At 39.0% G+C, this 23349-nt stretch overlaps 1 protein-coding gene across 1 annotated transcript; it reads right to left on the reverse strand.

Moving 5' to 3' along the window:
* Positions 1–236: 236 nt before the first annotated feature.
* LOC140599834 (heterogeneous nuclear ribonucleoprotein A1-like) lies at positions 237–1578 on the reverse strand. Its single transcript, XM_072765103.1, has one exon. It carries the CDS (start codon positions 1466–1468, stop codon positions 917–919), a length of 552 nt encoding a protein of 183 aa, XP_072621204.1. The 5' UTR covers positions 1469–1578; the 3' UTR covers positions 237–916.
* Positions 1579–23349: the final 21771 nt, after the last annotated feature.

Here is a 23349-nt window from a genome sequence, read left to right on the forward strand (position 1 = left end):
TACTACATTAAAGTTATCTCCATATACTGATAAATAAATAAAAAAGAAGTGATGTTATACACACACAGGAATATTACTCAGCCATCAAAAAGAAAGAAATCTTGCCATTTGCAACAATGTGGATGGAGCTAGAATGCTAAGTAAACTAAGTCAGATAAAGATTAATACCATATGATTTCACTCATGTGGAATTTTTTTTTCAAGAGAATATTAAATCGTTTATTGATTACACATGATAATGGACGATACACAAGCTTTAATCCCATCTATAATTTTATCTGATACCATAATTCAATTTAGATATATTGCATAGGATGTGCCAACAATCATAATAACCAAATAAACTCCAGGACTTTGCTTGGGTGACCCTTTTAACGGTGAACTCCAGGTCACAACACATTAACTATCAGTTCAACCACACCAAGGTTTGTGGAGACAATGGCTTCTGTGCCCAAGCAGTTTGCAAATAAATTTCGAGTGGAACCTGGCATCACCCTGAAGGAATTCTAACTTCACACTGTTGGGGTAGTTTACCAAGATGGCTTCAGAGTAGACTAACTTTACACAGCACATTTTAAAAAAGACACATTTATTCAGCATCATGATCAGACTATTACATTTAGCAATCAACAGCATGGGTGCAAAAAAAAAAAATCTACATTAAAACCCTTTGTTGGAATGCTTTACACTTTCCACAGAACAGAAACTAAAATGACTTGTTATACAATTAGTCACAAATACAGTCCTCGAGTTTTTTGCCCATACACATGAGCATTGTCTAAAACATGTCTCCTTTGTAGCAGCTAGGCCCTGCCACCACTGTGCTTGGCTGAGTTCACAAATCTGTTGTAACCTGTAGCTTCCCTGTCACTTCTCTGGCTCTCCTCTCCTGCTAAGCTTTGTTTCTTGGCAGTAATTAAAACCTTCTGCCACTGCCATAGCTGCTGCTGCTGCTACCACCATAGCCACCTTGGTTTCGTGGTTTGGCAAAGTATTGGCCTCCTCCACCATAGGGGCCAGAGCTTCTGCCTCCAAAATTTCCTCCTTTCATGGGTCCAAAATTTGAGGATTGATTGTTGTAATTGCCAAAATCGTTATAGCTACTGCCACCTCCAAAGTTGCTTCCGTCATTACCAAATCCGTTATAGCCATCCCCACTGCCACCGTATCCACCACCACCTCGACTGCCACCAAAGACACCTCGACCACTGAAGTTCCCTCCACGACCAAAGTTGTCATTCCCACCAAAACCACCTCCACGACCACCACCAAAGTTTCCAGAACCACTTCGGCCTCTTTGGCTGGACCAAGCACTAGCCATCTCTTGCTTCGATAGGGCTTTCCTTACTTCACAGTTGTGGCCATTCACAGGATGGGATTTTTGAATGACAGTCTTGTCTACAGAGTCGTGGTCGTCAAAGGTCACAAAAGCAAAACCTCTCTTTTTGCCACTGCCTCGGTCAGTCATGATCTCAATCACTTCAATGTTCCCAACTGTTCAAAATAATCTCTTAGATGATGTTCTTCAGTGTCTTCTTTAATGCCACCGACAAAAACCTTTTTCACAGTTCAGTGGGCACCGGGTCTTTGAGAATCCTCTCGGGAGCAGCCCTCTGGTTCCACGGCTCTCCCGTCCACCTTGTGCGGCCCAGCGTTCAGGGCCGCGTCCACCTCCTCCACGGTGGCGGACGTGACGAACCCAAAGCCTCTGGAGCGCTTGGTGTTGGGGTCTCTCATTACCACACAGTCCGTAAGCGTCCCCCATTGCTCAGAATGGCTCCTCAGACTCTCATCGGTCCTCAAACCTCCGATGGAAGCTCAAACCTCCGATGAAGAGCTTCCGCAGCTGCTGGGCTCTTTGGGAGACTCTGGCTTAGACATGACCGCGGTGGGAGGGGAGACGTTAACGATGCTTACTCGGCGGCGTGCAGGGGCAGAAAGGAGTAATCTAACGAACGTATCTACTCATGTGGAATTTAAGAAACAAAACAAATAAACATATGGGAGGGGAGGGGAAAAAAGAGAGAGGGAAACAAACCATAAGAGGTTCTTAAAGACAAAGAACAAACAAGGGGTTGCCTGGGTGGCCCAGTCAATTGAGTGCCTGCCTTTGACTCTGGTCATGATCCCAGAGTCCTGGGATCAAGTCCCACATAGGGCTCCTTGCTCAGCGGGGAGTCTATTTCTCCCCCTGCCCTTCCCTTCTGCTTGTGATCTCTCTCTCCCTCTCTCTCCCTCAAATAAATTTTATTTAAAAAATAAAGTTAAAAAAAGAATAAAAAAGAACAAACAGGGTTGATGGAAGGAGGGGGTGAGGAGATGGGCAGATGGGTGATGGGTATTAAGGAGGGCACATGTTATGATGAGCACTGGTGCTGTATGTAAGTGTTGAGTCACTGAATTCTATTCCTGAAACCAATATGTCACCATATATTAACTATTAAATAAAAATTGGAAAAAGAATAGACATTATCCTGTAATGGTCCATAGACTTAGCTCCTTTAGAAAACAGTTGGCATCTTCTTAAAGAGTTATACATACATCTACCATACTACCAAGTAAACACATTCGTATATATTTACCCAAGAGAAACAAAATAATATATCCACTCAAAGACTAATACATGAATATTTATAGCATCTTTGTAAAAGCCCCAAACTGAAAACAACTTAGATGTTTATCAGAAGGTGAATGATTAGACAAATTGTGTTATATCCATACAATAGAATATTAATATGAAAAAGAAAAAATGAAGAGAAAGAAAAGAACAAAAAAGTACAAACTAGTGATATATATAACATGGGTGAATCTCAAAATGTGCTGAGTATAAGAAGCTAGACTCTTTAAAAAATTTTTTTAATTTAAATTCAATTTAATTAACATATAGTGTATTATTAGTTTCAGAGGTAGAACTTAGAGATTCATCCGTTGCATATAACACCCAGTGCTCATTCCATCATGTGCCCTCCTTAATGTCCATCACCCAGTACCCCATCACTCCTACCTCTCCTCCAGCAACCCTCAGTTTATTTATTTATTTTTTCAATTTTTTTTTTTATGATAGTCACAGAGAGAGAGAGACAGGCAGAGACACAGGCAGAGGGAGAAGCAGGCTCCATGCACCGGGAGCCCGATGTGGGATTCGATCCCGGGTCTCTAGGATCGCGCCCTGGGCCAAAGGCAGGCGCCGAACTGCTGCGCCACCCAGGGATCCCCCCTCAGTTTATTTTCTATAGTTAACAAGCTCTTATGATTTGTCTCCCTCTCTGTTTCCATCTTATTTTATTTTCCCTTCCTTCATCTATGTTCATCAGTTTTGTTTCTTAAATTCCGCATATGAGTGAAATCACATATTTGTCTTTCTCTGACTGATATTTCATTTAGCAAAATACCCTCTAGTTCCATTCATGTTGTTGCAATGAGAAGATTTCATTTTTTTTAATGGCTGGTAATATCTCATTGCGTGTGTGTGTGTGTGTGTGTGTGTGTGTGTATTGAAAAATGATGTTCCAGAAAGATTACTCTTTTCTCTTATTTTTACTGCCATCGTCAACCTATTATGGGACATTTTTATATATTGAATGTGGGTTCTTTTTGACTTGCTTTTTCCCCCCCAATCGAACTGCATCCTTTTTTTTTTTTTGAAGAGAGAATTAAAAAATATTAAATCCTGCATGTAATATATCTGCTGTCATCTTAGTTGGACCAACTTCTCATTTATTTATCTTAAAACTATTCAGTTCCATCTTAATTCCATCCAAAGAAGATACAGTCTGAAGATAGAGGTGTACTCTCTACAATGCAATTTACTGTACAGTTAGAAAGCAAAGTGTTAAATGGAGAAGATATTTGTCTTTATTAAACATTTTGAGATTTAGATAAACTATATTTTAGCTGAATGTCTAAAGTGATTATCTTTTTCCTTCCCCCAAGTTAGTCTTACATCTTTTTTGGGTTTGAATGAAGGTTTTACATAAGAAATTATTAAAAACAAGGGGGGGTGGGTAATAAATGTATATGACATTAAATAATGTAACGTAGGTGTAGATTCTCAAATGCATTTGGATGTACAGATCGACTACGGAGGACTTTTTTCTAATGATGATTGGTGTAGAAATGTATGAATTTGGGTGGCTTTTTACATCTTGCCTACCACTGCATGAAACATTGGGATTTCTTCAAAATGTGTGTGTCATACTTCCTTTGGGAGGGGGGATTGTTTTCTTCTGTTTAATTTCTGAGGCTCCTACAGGAGCTAAATTTGTAATTTAGAAACATTTAATTTTGTTAATCCTGTCTGGGGCACTTAGGTAACATCTAAAGCATTACTGCTTTAGATAGGTAAAATAAACTTTCCTGACCCCCCCCAAAAAAAGACTAAATCTATCTATCTATCATCTATCTATCTATCTATCTATCTATCTATCTATCTATCTATCACAGAAGCCAGATTTTTTAAAAGAGTACTGTGTAATTACATTTATATCAAATTATAAAAAATGAGAAGACTATATAGTGGGAAAAGCAGATCAATGTTTGCCTAGGGATTTGGGGGAGTGATAGGAACAAAAGGAATCTCTTCAAGGGTGATGAAAATATCATTCATCTTGTAGTGATGGTTTCACTGGTGTATACATATATCAAAATCATCATCAATGTACACCTTTTAAATTTAAATTTTAATTATTTATTTTAGGGTGGAAGAGGTACAGGGAGAAGGGACAGCGAATCCTAAACAGACTCTGACCCAAGTGGGGCTCTATCCCACAACCCTGGGATCACGACCTGAGCCAAAACCAAGAGGTGGACACTTAACCAACCATGCCACTCAGGCATCCCAAATTGTACACTTTAACTGTGTGTAGATTATTGTATATGAATTATACCTCAGTAGATCTATTAAATCAAGATCTTCCCTTATATTTTAAAGCCACCTTGAAAGTGCTAGTGTAGAGGTAATGGAAATGTGTTCATTCAGAAATGGTGAATACTCTACATACCTGAGCTCTGTGCCAGTTGCAGTTCACCATTCATATAATAAAACATATGAATTAGAAAACAATTTTGCCATGAGTGCTTTATTGTCATGACAGAGAATGATCCGACTAGAAGAATCACTGGAGGAAAGTAAACAATTTACCAAAGTAATACAAGATTATGTGTAAGTGCAGCACCCACGTAAACTGTACTGGCATTTTAACTATTGGCATTTTGACATTGGCAAGAGATGAGTAAAGGAGTGCTGTATTCGTCTTGTTCTGTTTTTTAAAAAGATTTTTATGTATTTATGAGAGAGAGAGAGAGAGAGAGCAGGGGAGAAGCAGACTTCCCACTGAGCTGCATATAGGGCTCTGTTCCAGGACCCAGAGATCTCATGACTAGATTGAAGGCAAACAGTTAACCATCTGAGCCTCCAAGGCATCCCTTGGGTGGAGAGGTTTTGATTGAGGATATACCAAAGACTTGTGCTTGAGCTGATCTCATTTTACATCTTTAAATTTTCTATAGCATAATAGATGGTGCACAATTAAGTCTCTAAGTCTGAGAATGGTGTGGAACTTTATTAGGGAGCAAAGAATCAGGTATTGAGATAGATTCCAGAAACATCTCATATGTTCTTGCCACTGTGTAGGTGAATTAGTAGTATATTATTCTTTATATTTGGTATAGCCCAATAAAAGTTATTTTTTATTGGTGTTCAATTTGCCAACATATAGAATAACACCCAGTGCTCATCCCATCAAGTGCCCCCCTCAATGCCCGTCACCCAGTCACCCCCACCTCCGGTCCACCTCCCCTTCCACCACCCCTAGTTCGTTTCCCAGAGTTAGGAGTCTCTCATGTTCTGTCTCCCTTTCTGATATTTCCCACTCATTTTTCTCCTTTCCCCTTTATTCCCTTTCAAATGGCTGAGTAATATTCCATTGTATACATAAACCACATCTTCTTTATCCATTCATCTTTCGATGGACACCGAGACTCCTTCCACAGTTTGTCTATTGTGGATATTGTTGCTATAAACATCGGGGTGCAGTTGTCCCGGTGTTTCATTGCATCTGTATCTTTGGGGTAAATCCCCAGCAGTGCAATTGCTGGGTCATAGGGCAGATCTATTTTTAGCTTAAAGACTCATTCTGATACTGATTTAATTTTTTTATGTTTTAAAAGATTTTTTTTTATTATTTATTCATGAGAGAGAGACAGAGACAGAGAGACAGAAACAGTAACAGAGAGAGAGAAGCAGGCTTCATGCAGGGAGCCCAATGCGGGACTCAATCTCGGGACTCCAGGATCACGCCCTGGGTGGAAGGCAGGCGCTAAACCGCTGAGCCACATAGGGTTCCCCCTGATTTAATTTTTTAAATAAAATATTAGTGGTCAACAAAGAGAGAACTAGAAGTGAAATATAGTTCTCTCAAAAACAATAGCCCCTGAAACAGTGTGTGAATTTCTGATAGCTGATCCTCAATATTGAGAAAATTGGATAAGTGAAGGACAAGAAAAATTAGCAGAGGGATGAGGAGGCAAACTGGAAAGATTGAAAAGATTAAAGAAGAAAAATGATATGACTAAAAGCTATCAAATCATGAAGGATATGAGTAAGTAGCATAGCATCATTTAACAGGCTTGCAGAAATCCTGTAAAGAAGACAGACTAAACATTATTGACTCCAATTTACGTATCAGAACACTAGAGTTTAGAGAAGTTAAAAGGACTGTCATACAACCATCAAGTACAACCATATCTTTACTCGTGTGTGCTTTCTACTACTACTCAATTTCTGTGACTTAGTGCAGCAAATGATAAACTTATTATCCTAACAAAGTAATACTTAAAGGAAGTATATGTAAACAGAATGAAAAAGGGTGACATAAATTGATGAAAAGTTGTAACTTCAATTCTTCCTTGCAACTAACTGAATAAGGTAAAAATAAATGGAACAAAAGGGAAATCTAGTATGGGTTGAGTACCAAGGAGTAAAGGCAAAGTGCCATCAAGGTAGAAGAGGTGCAAAGAAGGAAAATTTTATATAAAACAGATCATTAATATGTAAAAAGTGTAGTAAATCCCTTAGGAAGTTACACACCAATTGCCACAGCACTTATAATCAGTCTGGATTTTCTCTTTTCTGAAGTTTTCAGACTATAATCTTTTCTTTGAAATATTAGGAAAATCATCTTTGTGGATGATTCAAAATGGGAATCATTTTGATTGACTAGGAATGTTTTGGGAAACATTCCAAAACTATTTCAAACAAGTTGTTCTTGTAACAAATCCAGTAAATCACATGACCAATAAAGTTGGGTAATGCTATCTGAATGTATATGGTTATGAGACTTATGTTCTTATGTGGCTAAAAAGTTGACTTAAAAGGAAATAGGGCCAAAGCCAGGCTTCTCTGTAAGACTTGATTGGAATTTTGGTCCCACTCCTTCACATCATCTCCCTCCCACAGCGACCCAGTGCTGGGTGGATTTTCTGGGAGACAGCGGGTGTTTCATGATTCCCTTCGTTGGAGTGAATAATTGAAAGTGAAGAGGGATATGTTAGTGCTTCTTTGAAGGATGTAATTAGGTAATATCATGCAAGAAGGAAACTGTCATAAAGCTAATAAAATGCAAATGAGAAGGAACTGCAGCACTGCTCATCTGCATCATCTCATTTGCAGAATTTAAGATGAAACAATAGAGATGAACCAAGAAGTTACATATATTCATCAGAATTGCTGGAGAGTCCTGACCTCTGGCCATCAATCAGAGGGGAACAACCATTACTGGAAGTTGTTTTTACTGTACTTGGATCTGAAATAGAAAGAGGGATAAAAAGTGGTATGCTGAATGAATTCGAGGTAATTCTGTTATTATATCAGTAGTTCTCAAACTTTTCTAACTCATGAGCTGTTTGGGAACATTGACCTATTTATACCTGAATTCTTTTACCAACAAAGAAGTCAAGAAAACACTTCTACTGCCCTTTCTGAAGGTGGTGAATTTATCTTAATTCCGGGAGGTGAATTTATCTCAAAGTCCTTGATGATCTTTATTAGTAATAATTTATTCAACCATTTGAATTCAATGGTTGAATTCAATGGTTGAATTCAATTCAACCATTCAACCTTTGAAGTGCATTTATAGTTCCTGTCAGACATACCTCACGGGCATTTGTTTTATTAGTTTCAAAAGTTGCCATTTCCCTGTCCTGGAACTTTGAGGTAACAAGGAGGCAAATCTCTGTTCACCTAATTCACGTTACTTATTATTATGTAGATTTAATTACTCCCAAGTCATTAAATTTCTCATTTTCAGACTGAAAGTCCAAATCTAACCTTAAACAAAAGACTCTTTTTATTTCCAATACCTCCACTTATTTTGGACTCTTCTTCTCCAGGCCTTTTCAAGTTATGACAAACTTGTTTCTGAGGCAGAGCAGCAAGAAGTACGTAAGTCTTTTCAAGCAGAACTATACCAAAGCTTTGTTTCCATAATTTTAATGTTTTGTTTTGTTTTTTCAGTTTTTGGCCTTTTTGGCTAATGTAGAATATTGGGCCCATATTCTAGGGTCAATCTGTAATGACTCTTAGTCCTTTTCTTGAGTGCAATCTGATAATGGAGAGTCTTATTTTTTATAGGTGTGTTTTAGATTATTTATTTCTAAGTTCATTGTTTTTCTCTCACACTTATTATAATATCTCTTAAGGTTCTGCTTACTGACACAGACTCCTGAGATTATTCTGCAGTCTGTCTCACCTGGGGTTGGTTCTCCACTAACTAGACAGATTTGTGTGTCTTGGAATCTGAGACTTTGCTGTGTACTCCTCCCTCACTGTCATTTGTAAACTTATTCCACAGTCTCTGTCCTAGTATGGACTCCTGAGTGATCCTGTGCCTTACTATTCTTCATCCAGTGATGTGCCTATCTTTATTCTTTATTTATGGAGCTGGTATCCAGATGATTAAACAAAAACAAAAAACAATCCACCATCACCAACCTATTATGGTTCTACTTCAAATCATCTTTGAGTATTTAAATGAGTATCCAAAGATACTGGTTTCAGAAAGCAACGTTGGTGGGTATGTGTAGATACTAATAATCTCTAAAATCTAATATGACCAAATCTGTGGCTCAAGAAGCTCTAGAAGAAGGATGCCTGGCTAGCTCAGTCAGCAGAGCATGCAACTCTTGATCTCAGGGTCATGAGTTTGAGTCCCACATTGGGTATAGAGATTACCTAAATAAATAAATTTTTAAAAATTCATTAAAAAAAATAAAACTCTCAAAGAGTAACAGAAGGGCTCCAATGGAATGTGTCAATTACCTGTCCTGTATCTAGGTCGAAAACGCAGGAAGGGATCCCTGGGTGGCGCAGCGGTTTGGCGCCTGCCTTTGGTCCAGGGTGCGATCCTGGGGACCCGGGATCGAATCCCATGTCGGGCTCCCGGTGCATGGAGCCTGCTTCTCTCTCTGCCTGTGTCTCTGCCTCTCCCTCTCTCTCTCTCTCTATGACTATCATAAATAAATAAAAATTAAAAAAAAGAAAAGAAAACCCAGGAAGAGGGCAGCCCGGATGGCTCAGCGGTTTGGCTCCGCCTTCAGCCCAAGGCATAATCCTGGAGACCCAAGGTCGAGTCCCACGTTGGGCTCCCTGCGTGGAGCCTGCTTCTCCCTCTGCCTGTGTCTCTGCCTCTATGTCTCTCATGCATAAATAAATAAAATCTTAAAAAAAAGAAAGAAAGAAAGAAAGAAAGAAAGAAAGAAAGAAAGAAAGAAAGCAAGCCCAGGAAGAAATAAAAACAAGTCCACTGGGTTTTATTTCTTTTATTTATCTATTTGTTTATTTGAAGATTCCAGGAACTATGTTGTCATGGTTAAATAGTTTATTTTTGTTTTAGTTTTGAATCGACTAATTTTGTTCAACTTTCCTGTATGGATTCATCAATTGGTCCCCATTGGAGTCTTTCTTATAAGTGAGGATTACATATATAATTCTCTGACCTCATGGTCCAAGAATAGGGGCTGATCTCTCATTTTTATCCTTAAAGTCCTATAAAACTTACAGATGCACAGTTGGATGCCATTCAGTCCTGGAGAGGTATCTTCATGTGCTTTGCCAGTTTGACTAAAGATAAGACTAAGCTAAATGTATTTAGAACGCCTTTAGATATGTATACCTCTGTGTAGCTTAGCCTACTCCTTTCTTCATTACTTATTTCCTACCCTCCAGATGAAAGAGAGCATTTTAGAGTTCTGTGGGTTTTAGAAGGCTAAAAGGAGTGATTTTTGTTTGTCTGCTTTCAGAACTTAGTGATAGTCATGTATTGAGCATCTACCTTGCTGGGCACAGAAATAATTACATTTTCTCCTGAGGAGAAAGCATGATGATAGAATTAATATCAATGGAGAAAAGGATGCACAGACCTGGGAAAAGTGGTGAGTGGAGGTGATAGTGACCTGGGAAGGAGAGGGGCAATCTAGAGGACAATGTAGGCAATTGTCACATTCTGTTAGAGTCTTTCTGTTACTCTCTTAGAGCGTTTCAAGTCATAGGTTTTGGTCATATTAGGTTTTAGAGATTATTAGTAACTACCCTTACCCAATGACCTTATTCTCCTGAAACCAGAAATGCCGTGTTTCTCACTTCATATTTTCATCAACTTTTCTGTGATGCAGAAGAAACTGGCAAATTCAGAGTGCTTTCTAAAACATCAGACTTGTTTCAGCTCTTTAATGAGCAGACTATTCTCTGAGGCTGACATTGGGAACAACTACAGGTAAATTTGACAAATCAAGACATAGCAGTGCCCTTTTCAAGTGCTCAATACACTTATCTAAGCTTCCAGAATTCAGTAATTAATCTGAAAAGCTAAATGACATGGCACTTCACTTATAAGCATCATAGATTAATTGGAAAAGTTAGTTACCCCTATTTGTTCGTGATCCAAATGGTAATAGTTATTAATTATGGTATACCCACCATATACCATGCCTTATTCTGAGTATCTCATATACATTATATCATTTAATGCTAACAACAATATATGATATAATAATATACTATTATACCCAATATATGGGTGAGGAAGCTGAGGATCAAAGAATTTTTTTAAAAGATTTTATTTACTTATTCATGAGAGACACACAGAGAGAGGTAGAGACATAGGCAGAGGGAGAAGCAGGCTCTACACAGGGAGCCTGATGTAGGACTTGATCCCAGGACCCCAGGATCATGACCTGAGCCAAAGGCAGACTCTCAATTACTACGCCACACAGGTACCCCAGAATCAAAGAATTTAAAGAACTTCTAAGATCACACACCTAGTGAATGGTTGGAGCTTTCATTCAAACTCAGCTGTACCTGTCTTCTAGGCCTAAGGTCTTGGTTAAATTGTGTCAAGCTTTAAAAGAAAGATAAACTGTTTAGATGCAGAAGAGAGTATGATCGGTACAGAAAACTTGAATCAGGTTATGGAAAAAGTCAAAAGCTGGTGACTTGGGAAGAAAGTAATTATCTCTTGTCTGACTTTCCCTAAGTTATCACTAGATCTAGAGCTGGTCTGATCTTGCCTTTTATAAAAACTGTTCTGTATTTAAGTTTCTGATCAACACAGTATATTTACAAAGTTGTATAATCAGCAAAGGTACAAAGTATAAGTTATTCTAATCACATTGTCATGTAAACCAACAATGCTGGCAATTTTTACCCAGTTACAGAAAATATTATTTTACATATACAAATACATATACATATTATAATATACATATGTAAATTATCTCAGTGATTTTTTTTCTAGTGAGATAGAGGCTATATCACGTTTATGTGCATATTTTCCCTTTATTTATTTACCCATGATATATTTAATATGGGAATTTTATCTCCATTATATTTCTTCCCTAGAGGAAATTTGTGATGGCAGCAATATTCATTTGGAAATTTTTGGTCAGAGTAGTCATATAGAAAGGACTTATTTGATGAAAACTGGTACATAAAGAGATGATAAATGACAGACATATAAAAGAGATGACAAAAATTATTCTCTGCTCTCTATAAATTTGGCAGTATATAATCTGAAGTAAGTTTCAAAATTCACTCGTCCTGAGTTTGATACTACTCTGAAATAACTTCTTGGTATAAACAACTTACCGAGGGAAAAACATAGAGTTATGTACAAAATGATTTAACAGAATTTTTTTTTCTTTTCAGTTCATTATTGGGAGCCATAGAAATAGGTTTTGTTTGTTTGTTTGTTTTGTTTGTTTGTTTGTTTGTTTTGCTTCTTTTCATTTTGGCTGAAGCTACAAGTTAAATTGTTCATCTTTGTCCCTGACTTTAGGTTGCCCACACTAATTTTCTCTATATTAAAGCTTAACTGTAGAGTTACTACAAAAGAAACTTGGAGAAAGAAAGTGTGTGTGTGTGTGTGTGTGTGTGTGTGTGTGTGTGTGTGTGTGTAGGAGCTCCCAGGACTCACAGAGGATGGGCATGATGTCTGTGAAGGTAACATGTTCCAGTAGAAAGTACCCTTTATTGGCTTGGAGTCAGGACTAGGTTTGAATGCCAGTTTCTTTCTCCTATAACTGTATCACTCATACAGAAATTAGATGTTGCCTTCTGGCTGACATATTGTCTGCTCTAGCACACTGCATCTCCCTGCTGCCTCATCTAATGTAGTCTCTATTAGAAAAGACAGCTTGCGCCTGTTCCTGATGATTCAAAGTTGCCCTTAAAAAGATGTCTGGAGGCAGCAAGGAACTAGAAATCAATAGAAAAATCATTCCACTCTTAAAACATTTTCTTTAGCTTCTCTAATAGAAAAGTATCTCAAGTTTTTATTCTCCTACCCTTTTTATATTGAGTCAGGATATAAAATACTGTATATCTTATTGATGCCTTATTCATGCTGAGTTACTTTCATCACTTTTCTTGGGATAAAAAGAAACAAAAATACCATGGAATCTCAATGCTATGGACTGAATGTTCATATATTAAAATTCATATGAGGAAGCCACATTGTGATGGTATATGGAGGTTTGATGGTATATGGAGGTGAGCCTTGGGAAGGTAATCAGGTTTAGATAAGGTCATGGGGATAGGGTCCTCGTAATGAGATCACTGTCCTTATAAGAAGAGGAATCAGAGCTCTCTCTTCCACGTAAGGATATAGTCAGAAGAAAGCCATCTGTAAACCAGGGGCCAAATCTGCCAGCACCTTGACCTTGGACTTTTCAGACTCCAGAACTATGAGAAATTAAATATCTGTTGTTCAGGTCCATAGTGTTTCATTATAGCAAACTGAGCTAAGATATTCAGTTACATATTATTTTCTGGGAATTAAGTTCCCCAAAACCTCCTATATCCATAACACAATTGAGAAACAGAAAAAAAATTTTAAAGGCCATGAAAATCCCCTGCCACCATAACCACTTCCTGTACCAAAATAAAAATGATAAAAGTTGACAAGAAATGTAGAACTCTGCTCATTGCAAGTGCAACTGCTGACAGTCTGACAACAAGGTAAGAGTCAAAAACACTTTAGAAACAGGGAAAACTATTTTATGTTCTTATTTTCATTTTTATTGAAATATAATTGCCATATAACATTGTGTAAGTATAAGGTGTACAACAGGTTGATTTGATACATTTATATTGCAATATGATTACCAAACACCTCTATCAAGTGATAGAGCTCACACTTCATCAAGTCCCACAATTATCATTTCCTTTTCATGGTGGGAAAAATTAAGATCCAGTCTCTTAGCAACTTTGAAGTTTATAATACAGTATTGTTGACTATAATCACTATGTTGTGCATTAGCTCTCCAGGACTTATTTATCTACCAGTTCCCAGCTTGTATCCTTAAATAACCCCCAATTCCCATCCCTCAGCCTCTGGTAAATACCATTCTACTCTCTGATTTTATGAGTTTCACTTTTTTAGGTTCCACATGTAACTGTATCATACAGTATGCATCTTTCTCTAACTTATCTCACTTAGCATAATGCCCTTAAAGTCCATCTATGTTGTTGCAAATGACAGGATTTCCTTCTTTCTTAATGCTGAATTATATATATATATATATATATATATATATATATATATATATATTCATATTCTTGACCCATTCATCTGTTGAAGGGTACTTGGGTTATTTCCATATCTTATCTATTGTGAAAAGTGCTATAATAAACATAGGAGTACAAATATCTTCAATATCCTGTTTTCACTTACTTGGGGTATATATACTTGGAAATGAGATTGCTAAATCAAATGGTAGTTCTATTTTAAATTTTTTGAGGAACATACATACTGTTTTCCATAGTAGCTGAACAAATTTACATTCCCATCAATAGTGTACAAGAGTTCTTATTTCCACATGCTCACTAACACTTGTTATCTCTTATCTTCTTGATGAGTCATTCTAATAGGTGAAATATCTCATTTTGGTTTTGATTTGCATTTTCCTGATGATTAGTGATGTTGAGCATCTTTTCATATATCTGTTGATCATTTGGGTGACTTCTTTGGAAAAATGTCTATTTAGTTCTGCCCATTTTTAAAAATTAGATTGTTAATTTTTTGTTATTGAATTGTATCCATTCTTTATATTTTTTGGAATTAACCCCTTATTCAATATATGGTTGCAAATATTTTCTTCAATTCTAAAGTTTCCTTTTCATTTTGTTAATTGTTTCTTTTGCTTCATAGAAGCTTTTTAATTTGACATATTCCCACCTGATTTTTGCTTTTATTGCTTGTGCTTCGGTGTTATATCTAAAATAAAAATCATTTCCCAGTGCAATGTCAGAGTTTCTTTCCTGTGTTTTCTTCAAAGAGTTTTACAGTATTGGGTCTTGTGTTGAAGTCTTTAACACATTTTGAGTTAGTTTTTGTGAGTGACATGATAAGACTCCAATGTTATTTTTCTGCATGTGGTTGTCCAGTTTCCCCAGTACTGTTTAAGACTATTGTTTTCCCCTTGAGTGTTCTTTTTTTTTTTTTTAAGATTTTATTTATTGGGAAGGCAGCAAGATGGCGGAAGAGTAGGGTCCCCAAATCACCTGTCCCCACCTAGATAACCTTCAAATCATCCTGAAAATCTACAAATTCGGCCTGAGATTTAAAGAGAGACCAGCTGGAACGCTACAGTGAGAAGAGTTCGCGCTTCTATCAAGGTAGGAAGACGGGGAAAAAGAAATAAAGAAACAAAAGGCCTCCGAGGGGGAGGGGCCCCGCGAGGAGCCGGGCTGAGGCCGGGGCGAGTGTCCCCAGGACAGGAGAGCCCCGTCCCGGAGGAGCAGGAGCTGCACCGACCTTCCCGGGCGGAAAGGGGCTCGCAGGGAGTTAGAGCAGGACCCAGGAGGGGGGGGATGGCCTCAGGCTCCCGGGGACACTAACAGGCACCTGCGGCTCGCAGGAGAGTGCACCGAGCTCCCTAAGGGCTGCAGCGTGCACAGCCGGGCCCGGAGCAGCTCGGAGGGGCTCGGGCGGCAGCTCCGCGGAGGGGGCTGCGGGGCTCCGGGAACAGCTCAGCGGCGGCGACTCGGGCGGCAGCTCCGCGGAGGGGGCTGCGGGGCTCCGGGAACAGCTCAGCGGCGGCGACTCGGGCGGCGGCTCCGCGGAGGGGGCTGCGGGGCGGGAGCGGATCCAATAGCGCAGGCCCCGGAGCACAGGGCGCCGGGACACAGCCCAGGATCCGGCCTCCCCCGGGACAGGCAGAGGCCGGGAGGGCCCAGGACAGCAAGGACGCTCCTGCCTGGAACTGAGCAGATCAGCGGCCCCGCCCCGGAGCATCCAGGCCCCTGCGGACTGAGAGCCCCGGAGCTACTGCGGGGGCTGACTCCAGGGCTCCAGAGCTGCCACGGCCACTAGGGTTGTTCCTCCTGGGGTCTCACAGGGTAAACAGCCCCCACCGAGCCCTGCACCAGGCAGGGGGCAGAGCAGCTCCCCCAAGTGCTAACACCTGAAAATCAGCACAGCAGGCCCCTCCCCCAGAAGACCAGCGACACGGACCAGTTCCAGGGGAAGTCAAGGGACTTAAAGTAACAGAATCAGAAGATACTCCCCCGTGGTTTTTGTTTTCGTTTTTTGTTTTTTTCTTTTTGATTTCTGATTGCTCCCCCCACTCCTTTTTTTTTTTTACCTTTCTTTCTCTTTTTCTTCTCTTTTTTCCTTTTTTTCTTCCTTTTTTCTTTTTTCTTTTTCTCTTTTCTTTCCTTCTCTCTCTCTCTTTTTCTCCTTTTCCCAATACAACTTGTTTTTGGCCACTCTGCACTGAGCAAAATGACTAGAAGGAAAACCTCACCTCAAAAGAAAGAATCAGAAACAGTCCTCTCTCCCACAGAGTTACAAAATCTGGATTACAATTCAATGTCAGAAGGCCAAGTCAGAAGCACTGTTATACAGCTACTGGTGGCTCTAGAAAAAAACATAAAGGACTCAAGAGACTTCATGACTGCAGACTTTAGATCCAATCAGGCAGAAATTAAAAATCATTTGAATGAGATGCAATCCAAACTAGAAGTCATAACAATGAGGGTTAACGAGGTGGAAGAATGAGTGAGTGACATAGAGGACAAGTTGATGGCAAAGAGGGAAACTGAGGAAAAAAGAGACAGACAATTAAGAGACCATGAAGACAGATTAAGGGAAATAAACGACAGCCTGAGGAAGAAAAACCTACGTTTAATTGGGGTTCCCAAGGGCGCCGAAAGGGACAGAGGGCCAGAATATGGATTTGAACAAATCCTAGCTGAAAACTTTCCTAATCTGGGAAGGGAAACAGGCATTCAGATCCAGGAAATAGAGAGATCCCCCCCTAAAATCAATAAAAACCGTTCAACACCTCGACATTTAATAGTGAAGCTTGCAAATTCTAAAGATAAAGAGAAGATCCTTAAAACAGCAAGATACAAGAAATCCCTGACTTTTATGGGGAGGAATATTAGGGTAACAGCAGACCTCTCCACAGAGACCTGGCAGGCCAGAAAGGGCTGGCAGGATATATTCAGGGTCCTAAATGAGAAGAACATGCAACCAAGAATACTTTATCCAGCAAGGCTCTCATTCAAAATGGAAGGAGAGAGAAAGAGCTTCCAAGACAGACAGGAACTGAAATAATATGTGACCTCCAAACCAGCTTTGCAAGAAATTTTAAGGGGGACTCTTAAAATTCCCCGTTAAGAAGAAATTCAGTGGAACAATCCACAAAAACAAGGACTGAATAGATATCATGATGACACTAAACTCATATCTGTCAATAGTAACTTTGAACGTGAACGGGCTTAATGACCCCATCAAAAGGCGCAGGGTTTCAGACTGGATAAAAAAGCAGGACCCATCTATTTGCTGTCTACAAGAGACTCATTTTAGACAGAAGGACACCTACAACCTGAAAATAAAAGGTTGGAGAACAATTTACCATTCAAATGGTCCTCAAAAGAAAGCAGGGGTAGCCATCCTTATATCAGATAAACTAAAATTTACCCCGAAGACTGTAGTGAGAGATGAAGAGGGACACTATTTCATATTTAAAGGATCTATCCAACAAGAGGGCTTAACAATCCTCAATATATATGCCCCGAATGGGGAGCTGCCAAATATTTAAACCAATTAATAACCAAAGTGAAGAAATACTTAGATAATAATACACTTATTATTGATTGATTGATTACTTCAATCTAGCTCTTTCTACCCTCGATAGGTCTTCTAAGCACAACATCTCCAAAGAAACCAGAGCTTTAAATGATACACTGGACCAGATGGATTTCACAGATATCTACAGAACTTTGCATCCAAACTCAACTGAATACACATTCTTCTCAAGTGCACATGGAACTTTCTCCAGAATAGACCACATACTGGGTCACAAATCGGGTCTGAACCGATACCAAAAGATTGGGATCATTCCCTGCATATTTTCAGACCATAATGCCTTGAAATTAGAACTAAATCACAACAAGAAGTTTGGAAGGACCTCAAACACGTGGAGGTTAAGGACCATCCTGCTAAAAGATGAAAGGGTCAACCAGGAAATTAAGGAGAATTAAAAAGATTCATGGAAACTAATGAGAATGAAGTTACAACCATTCAAAATCTTTGGGATGGAGCAAAAGCAGTCCTGAGGGGGAAATACATCGCAATACAAGCATCCATTCAAAAAATGGAAAGAACTCAAATACAAAAGCTAACCTTACACATAAAGGAGCTAGAGAAAAAACAACAGATGGACCTTACGCCCAGCAGAAGAAGAGAGTTAATTAAAATTCGAGCAGAACTCAATGAAATCGAGACCAAAAGAACTGTGGAACAAATCAAGAGAACCAGGAGTTGGTTCTTTGAAAGAATTAATAAGATAGATAAACCATTAGCCAACCTTATTAAAAATAGGAGATAGAAGACTCAAATTAATAAAATCATGAATGAGAAAGGAGAGATCACTACCAACACCAAGGCAATACAAACGATTTTAAAAACATATTATGAACAGTTGTACGCCAATAAATTAGGCAATCTAGAAGAAATGGACGCATTCCTGGAAAGCCACAAACTACCAAAACTGGAACAGGAAGAAATAGAAAATCTGAACAGGCCAATAACCAGGGAGGAAATTGAAGCAGTCATCAAAAACCTCCTAAGACACAAGAGTCCAGGGCCAGATGGCTTCCCAGGGGAATTCTATCAAACGTTTAAAGAAGAAATCATACCTATTCTACTAAAGCTGTTTGGAAAGATAGAAAGAGATGGAGTACTTCCAAATTTGTTCTATGAGGCCAGCATCACCTTAATTCCAAAACCAGACAAAGACCCCACCAAAAAGGAGAATTACAGACTAATATCCCTGATGAACATGGATGCAAAAATTCTCAACAAGACACTAGCCAATAGGATCCAACAACACATTAAGAAAATTATTCACCATGACCAAGTAGGATTTATCCCCGGGACACAAGGCTTGTTCAACACTTGTAAAACAATCAATGTGATTCATCATATCAGCAAGAGAAAAACCAAGAACCATATGATCCTCTCATTAGATGCAGAGAAAGCATTTGACAAAATACAGCATCCATTCCTGATCAAAACTCTTCAGAATGTAGGGATAGAGGGAACATTCCTCGACATCTTAAAAGCCATCTATGAAAAGCCCACAGCAAATATCATTCTCAATGGAGAAACACTGGGAGCCTTTCCCCTAAGATCAGGAACAAGACAGGGATGTCCACTCTCACCACTGCTATTCAACATAGTATTGGAAGTCCTAGCCTCAGCAATCAGACAACAAAAAGGCATTAAAGGCATTCAAATTGGCAAAGAAGAAGTCAAACTCTCCCTCTTCGCCGATGACATGATACTCTACATAGAAAACCGAAAAGCCTCCACCCCAAGATTGCTAGAACTCATACAACAATTTGGTAGCGTGGCAGGATACAAAAATTAATGCCCAGAAATCAATGGCATTTCTATACACTAACAATGAGACTGAAGAAAGAGAAATTAAGGAGTCAATCCCATTTACAATTGCACCCAAAAGCATAAGATACCTAGGAATCAACCTAACCAAAGAGGTAAAGGATCTATACCCTAAAAACTATAGAACACTTCTGAAAGAAATTGAGGAAGACACAAAGAGATGGAAACATATTCCATGCTCATGGATTGGCAGAATTAATATTGTGAAAATGTCAATGTTACCCAGGGCAATTTACACGTTTAATGCAATCCCTATCAAAATACCATGGACTTTCTTCAGAGAGTTGGAACAAATTATTTTAAGATTTGTGTGGAATCAGAAAAGACCCCGAATAGCCAGGGGAATTTTAAAAAAGAAAACCATATCTGGGGGCAGCACAATGCCAGATTTCAGGTTGTGCTACAAAGTTGTGGTCACCAAGACAGTGTGGTACTGACACAAATACAGACACATAGATCAATGGAACAGAATAGAGAACCCAGAAATGGACCCTGAACTTTATGGTCAACTAATATTCGATAAAGGAGTAAAGACTTTTTTTTTTGGAAGAAAGACAGTCTCTTCAATAAATGGTGCTGGGAAAATTGGACATCCACATGCAGAAGAATGAAACTAGACCACTCTCTTTCACCATACACAAAGATAATCTCAAAATGGATGAAAGATCTAAATGTGAGACAAGAGTCTATCAAAATCCTAGAGGAGAACACAGGCAACACCCTTTTTGAACTTGGCCACAGTAACTTCTTGCAAGATACATCCACGAAGGCAAGAGAAACAAAAGCAAAAATGAACTATTGGGACTTCATCAAGATAAGAAGGTTTTGCACAGCAAAGGATACAGTCAGCAAAACTAAGAGACAACCTACAGAATTGGAGAAGATATTTGCAAATGACATATCAGATAAAGGGCTAGTTTCTAAAATCTATAAAGAACTTATTAAACTCAACACCAAAGAAACAAACAATCCAATCATGAAATGGGCAAAGGACATGAAGAGAAATATCATAGAGGAAGACATAGACATGGCCAACATGCACATGAGAAAATGCTCTGCATCACTTGCCAACAGGGAAATACAAATCAAAACCACAATGAGATACCACCTCACACCAGTGAGAATGGGGAAAGTTAACAAGGCAGGAAACCACAAATGTTGGAGAGGATGCAGAGAAAAGGGAATCCTCTTACACTGTTGGTGGGAATGTGAACTGGTGCAGCCACTCTGGAAAACTGTTGGAGGTTCCTCAAAGAGTTAAAAATAGACCTGCCCTACGACCCAGTGATTGCACTGTTGGGGATTTACCCCAAAGATTCAGATGCAATGAAATGCCGGGACACCTGCACCCCGATGTTTCTAGCCGCAATGTCCACAATAGCCAAACTGTGGAAGGAGCCTCGGTGTCCATCGAAAGATGAATGGATAAAGAAGATGTGGTTTATGTGTACAATGGAATATTACTCAGCCATTAGAAAGGACAAATACCCATCATTTGCTTCAACGTGGATGGAACTGGAAGGTATTATGCTGAGTGAAGTAAGTCAGTCGGAGAAGGACAAACAGTGTATGTTTGGGGAATATATTCATTCATTTGGGGAATATAAATAATAGTGAAAGGGAATATAAGGGAAGGGAGAAGAAATGTGTGGGAAATATCAGAAAGGGAGACAAGATAAAGACTCCTAACTCTGGGAAATGAACTAGGGGTGGTGGAAGGGGAGGAGGGCGGGGGGTGGGGTTGAATGGTTGACGGGCACTCAGGGGGACACTTGATGGGATGAGCACTGGGTGTTATTCTGTATGTTGGTAAATTGAACACCAATAAAAAATTAATTTATTAAAAAAAAAAAAGAAGAAGAACATAAACCATGACAGGCCACTTTCACTAACGACACCACCATCCAGCTAGAAACCCACAGTTTTAGAGCAGTTTTCATTGTTTGGTGTTTATGGCTTTAAATGCTAACATGACAGAAAGTTAAGTTAGAAATTTGAGGGCCGCCTGGGTGTCTCAGTAGGTTAAGCTTCTGCCTTCAGCTCAGATCATGGATTCAGGGGTCCTGGGATCGAGGCTCATGTCAGGCTCACTGCTCAGTGGGAAGTCTGCTACTCCCTCTCCTTGTGCTCATGCTCTCTCTAGCTCTCTCACTTTCTCTCAAATAAATAAATAAATAAAATCTTTAGAAAAAAATAAGATTTTATTTATTTATTCATGACAGACAGAGAGAGAGAGGCAGAGACACAGGCAGAGGGAGAAGCAGGCTCCATGCAGGGAGCCTGATGTGGGACTTGATCCCGGGTCTCCAGGATCACCCCTTGGGCTGAAGGTGAAGCTAAACTGCTGGGCCACTGGGGCTGCCCCCATTGAGTGTTCTTGATTCCCTTTGCCAATATTAGTTGCAAATAATCCACATGTGCTGGATTATTTTTGGGCTTTCTATTCTGTTCCATTGGCCACTGGTGTATGTGTACATTTTTATTCCACTACCATACTGTTTTATTTTTTTTAATTTTATTTATTTATTTATTTATTTATTTATTTATTTATTTATTTATGATAGTCAGAGAGAGAGAGAGAGAGGCAGAGACACAGGCAGAGGGAGAAGCAGGCTCCATGCACCGGGAGCCCGACGTGGGATTCGATCCCGGGTCTCCAGGATCGCGCCCTGGGCCAAAGGCAGGCGCTAAACCGCTGCACCACCCACGGATCCCTACCATACTGTTTTAATTACTATAGTTTTGTAGTATAGTTTGAATCCAGGAAGTATGATACCTCCTGCTTTGTTCTTTCTCAAGATTGCTTTGGCTATTTGGGGTCTTTTGTAGTTCCATACAAATTTTAAGATTATTTTTTCTATTTCTGTGAAAAATGCCATTGGTATTTTGGTAGAGATTGCCTTGAATCTATAGATGGCTTTAGGTAGTATGAACATTTTAACAATAATTTTTCCGATCCATAAACATGGAATGTTTTATTTGTTTGTGAAAGAGATGACTACTTTATTAAGCAGAACAATCTGAGCCACCAGCCCAGGAACAAATTTCCTTAGACACCCCAATAGTGATTACTGACATCACTATATTGTAATAGAGGATATTTTTTTTCAAAAGATAACCCTCTGCCATCAATAAATTATTGAATTGTATTTTACCTATTTTGTTTAAGAAAGCAGAAAAAGTCTATTTTTAGAAGATCATTTATGAAAAACAATTAAAAATTTGAAATATTTTGGCATTCAAGGGAATACTTTCCCAACATATAGAAAATTAATTTATGTTATCCAGCTTATTCTGGGATAATAGAAGTACCCCTGTCCTTGAAGCCGTACCAGTTAATCTCATAATATTTTTGTATGTGAGCTCCTTTTCCTCTTATAAAAACAAGTGTGGCTAATAATATTTACATGTACAATTCTGAAGATTATCCCGGTGAGAACTTATGGGTGTTTCTCTGTGTCAGTTATAATCACATGAATAAATAATTCATTTGGTCTTTCTTGTGATTTACCAGACTTTATCATCATTGGTTTATCTCTGGCACATAAAGTAACTGGGATATGGCTAGAAAAAGAGATATTATGTACATTTATCTTATGTGAGGCTAGAAAAAGAGATATTACCAAATAGTATTAGAGCTAGAAGAGGCTAGGAATATCTAATTCAAGAGCTTTACTTTGGAGATGGAGAAATTGAAGTCCAACAACTTGCTCAAGTTACATGATTGGTTACAGCCCAAACAAGAATCTAAGTCTCCTGTTTTCCAGTCTAGTTCAGTACTTCTTCCATAATGCTTCCCATCAAATGTGAGGCATCTGTGGTAACATTGAGACATCCTCAAAACTTTCTCAGAACCCATGAGTCAATTGAAATCATTATATAT

Source organism: Vulpes vulpes, chromosome 8 (assembly GCF_048418805.1).
Source record: "Vulpes vulpes isolate BD-2025 chromosome 8, VulVul3, whole genome shotgun sequence".
Lineage (NCBI taxonomy): Eukaryota > Metazoa > Chordata > Mammalia > Carnivora > Canidae > Vulpes > Vulpes vulpes.

Excerpts from the sequence above, each read along its gene's own strand:
- LOC140599834 (XM_072765103.1), bottom strand. The coding sequence starts at position 1,468 with ATGACTGACCGAGGCAGTGGCAAAAAGAGAGGTTTTGCTTTTGTGACC.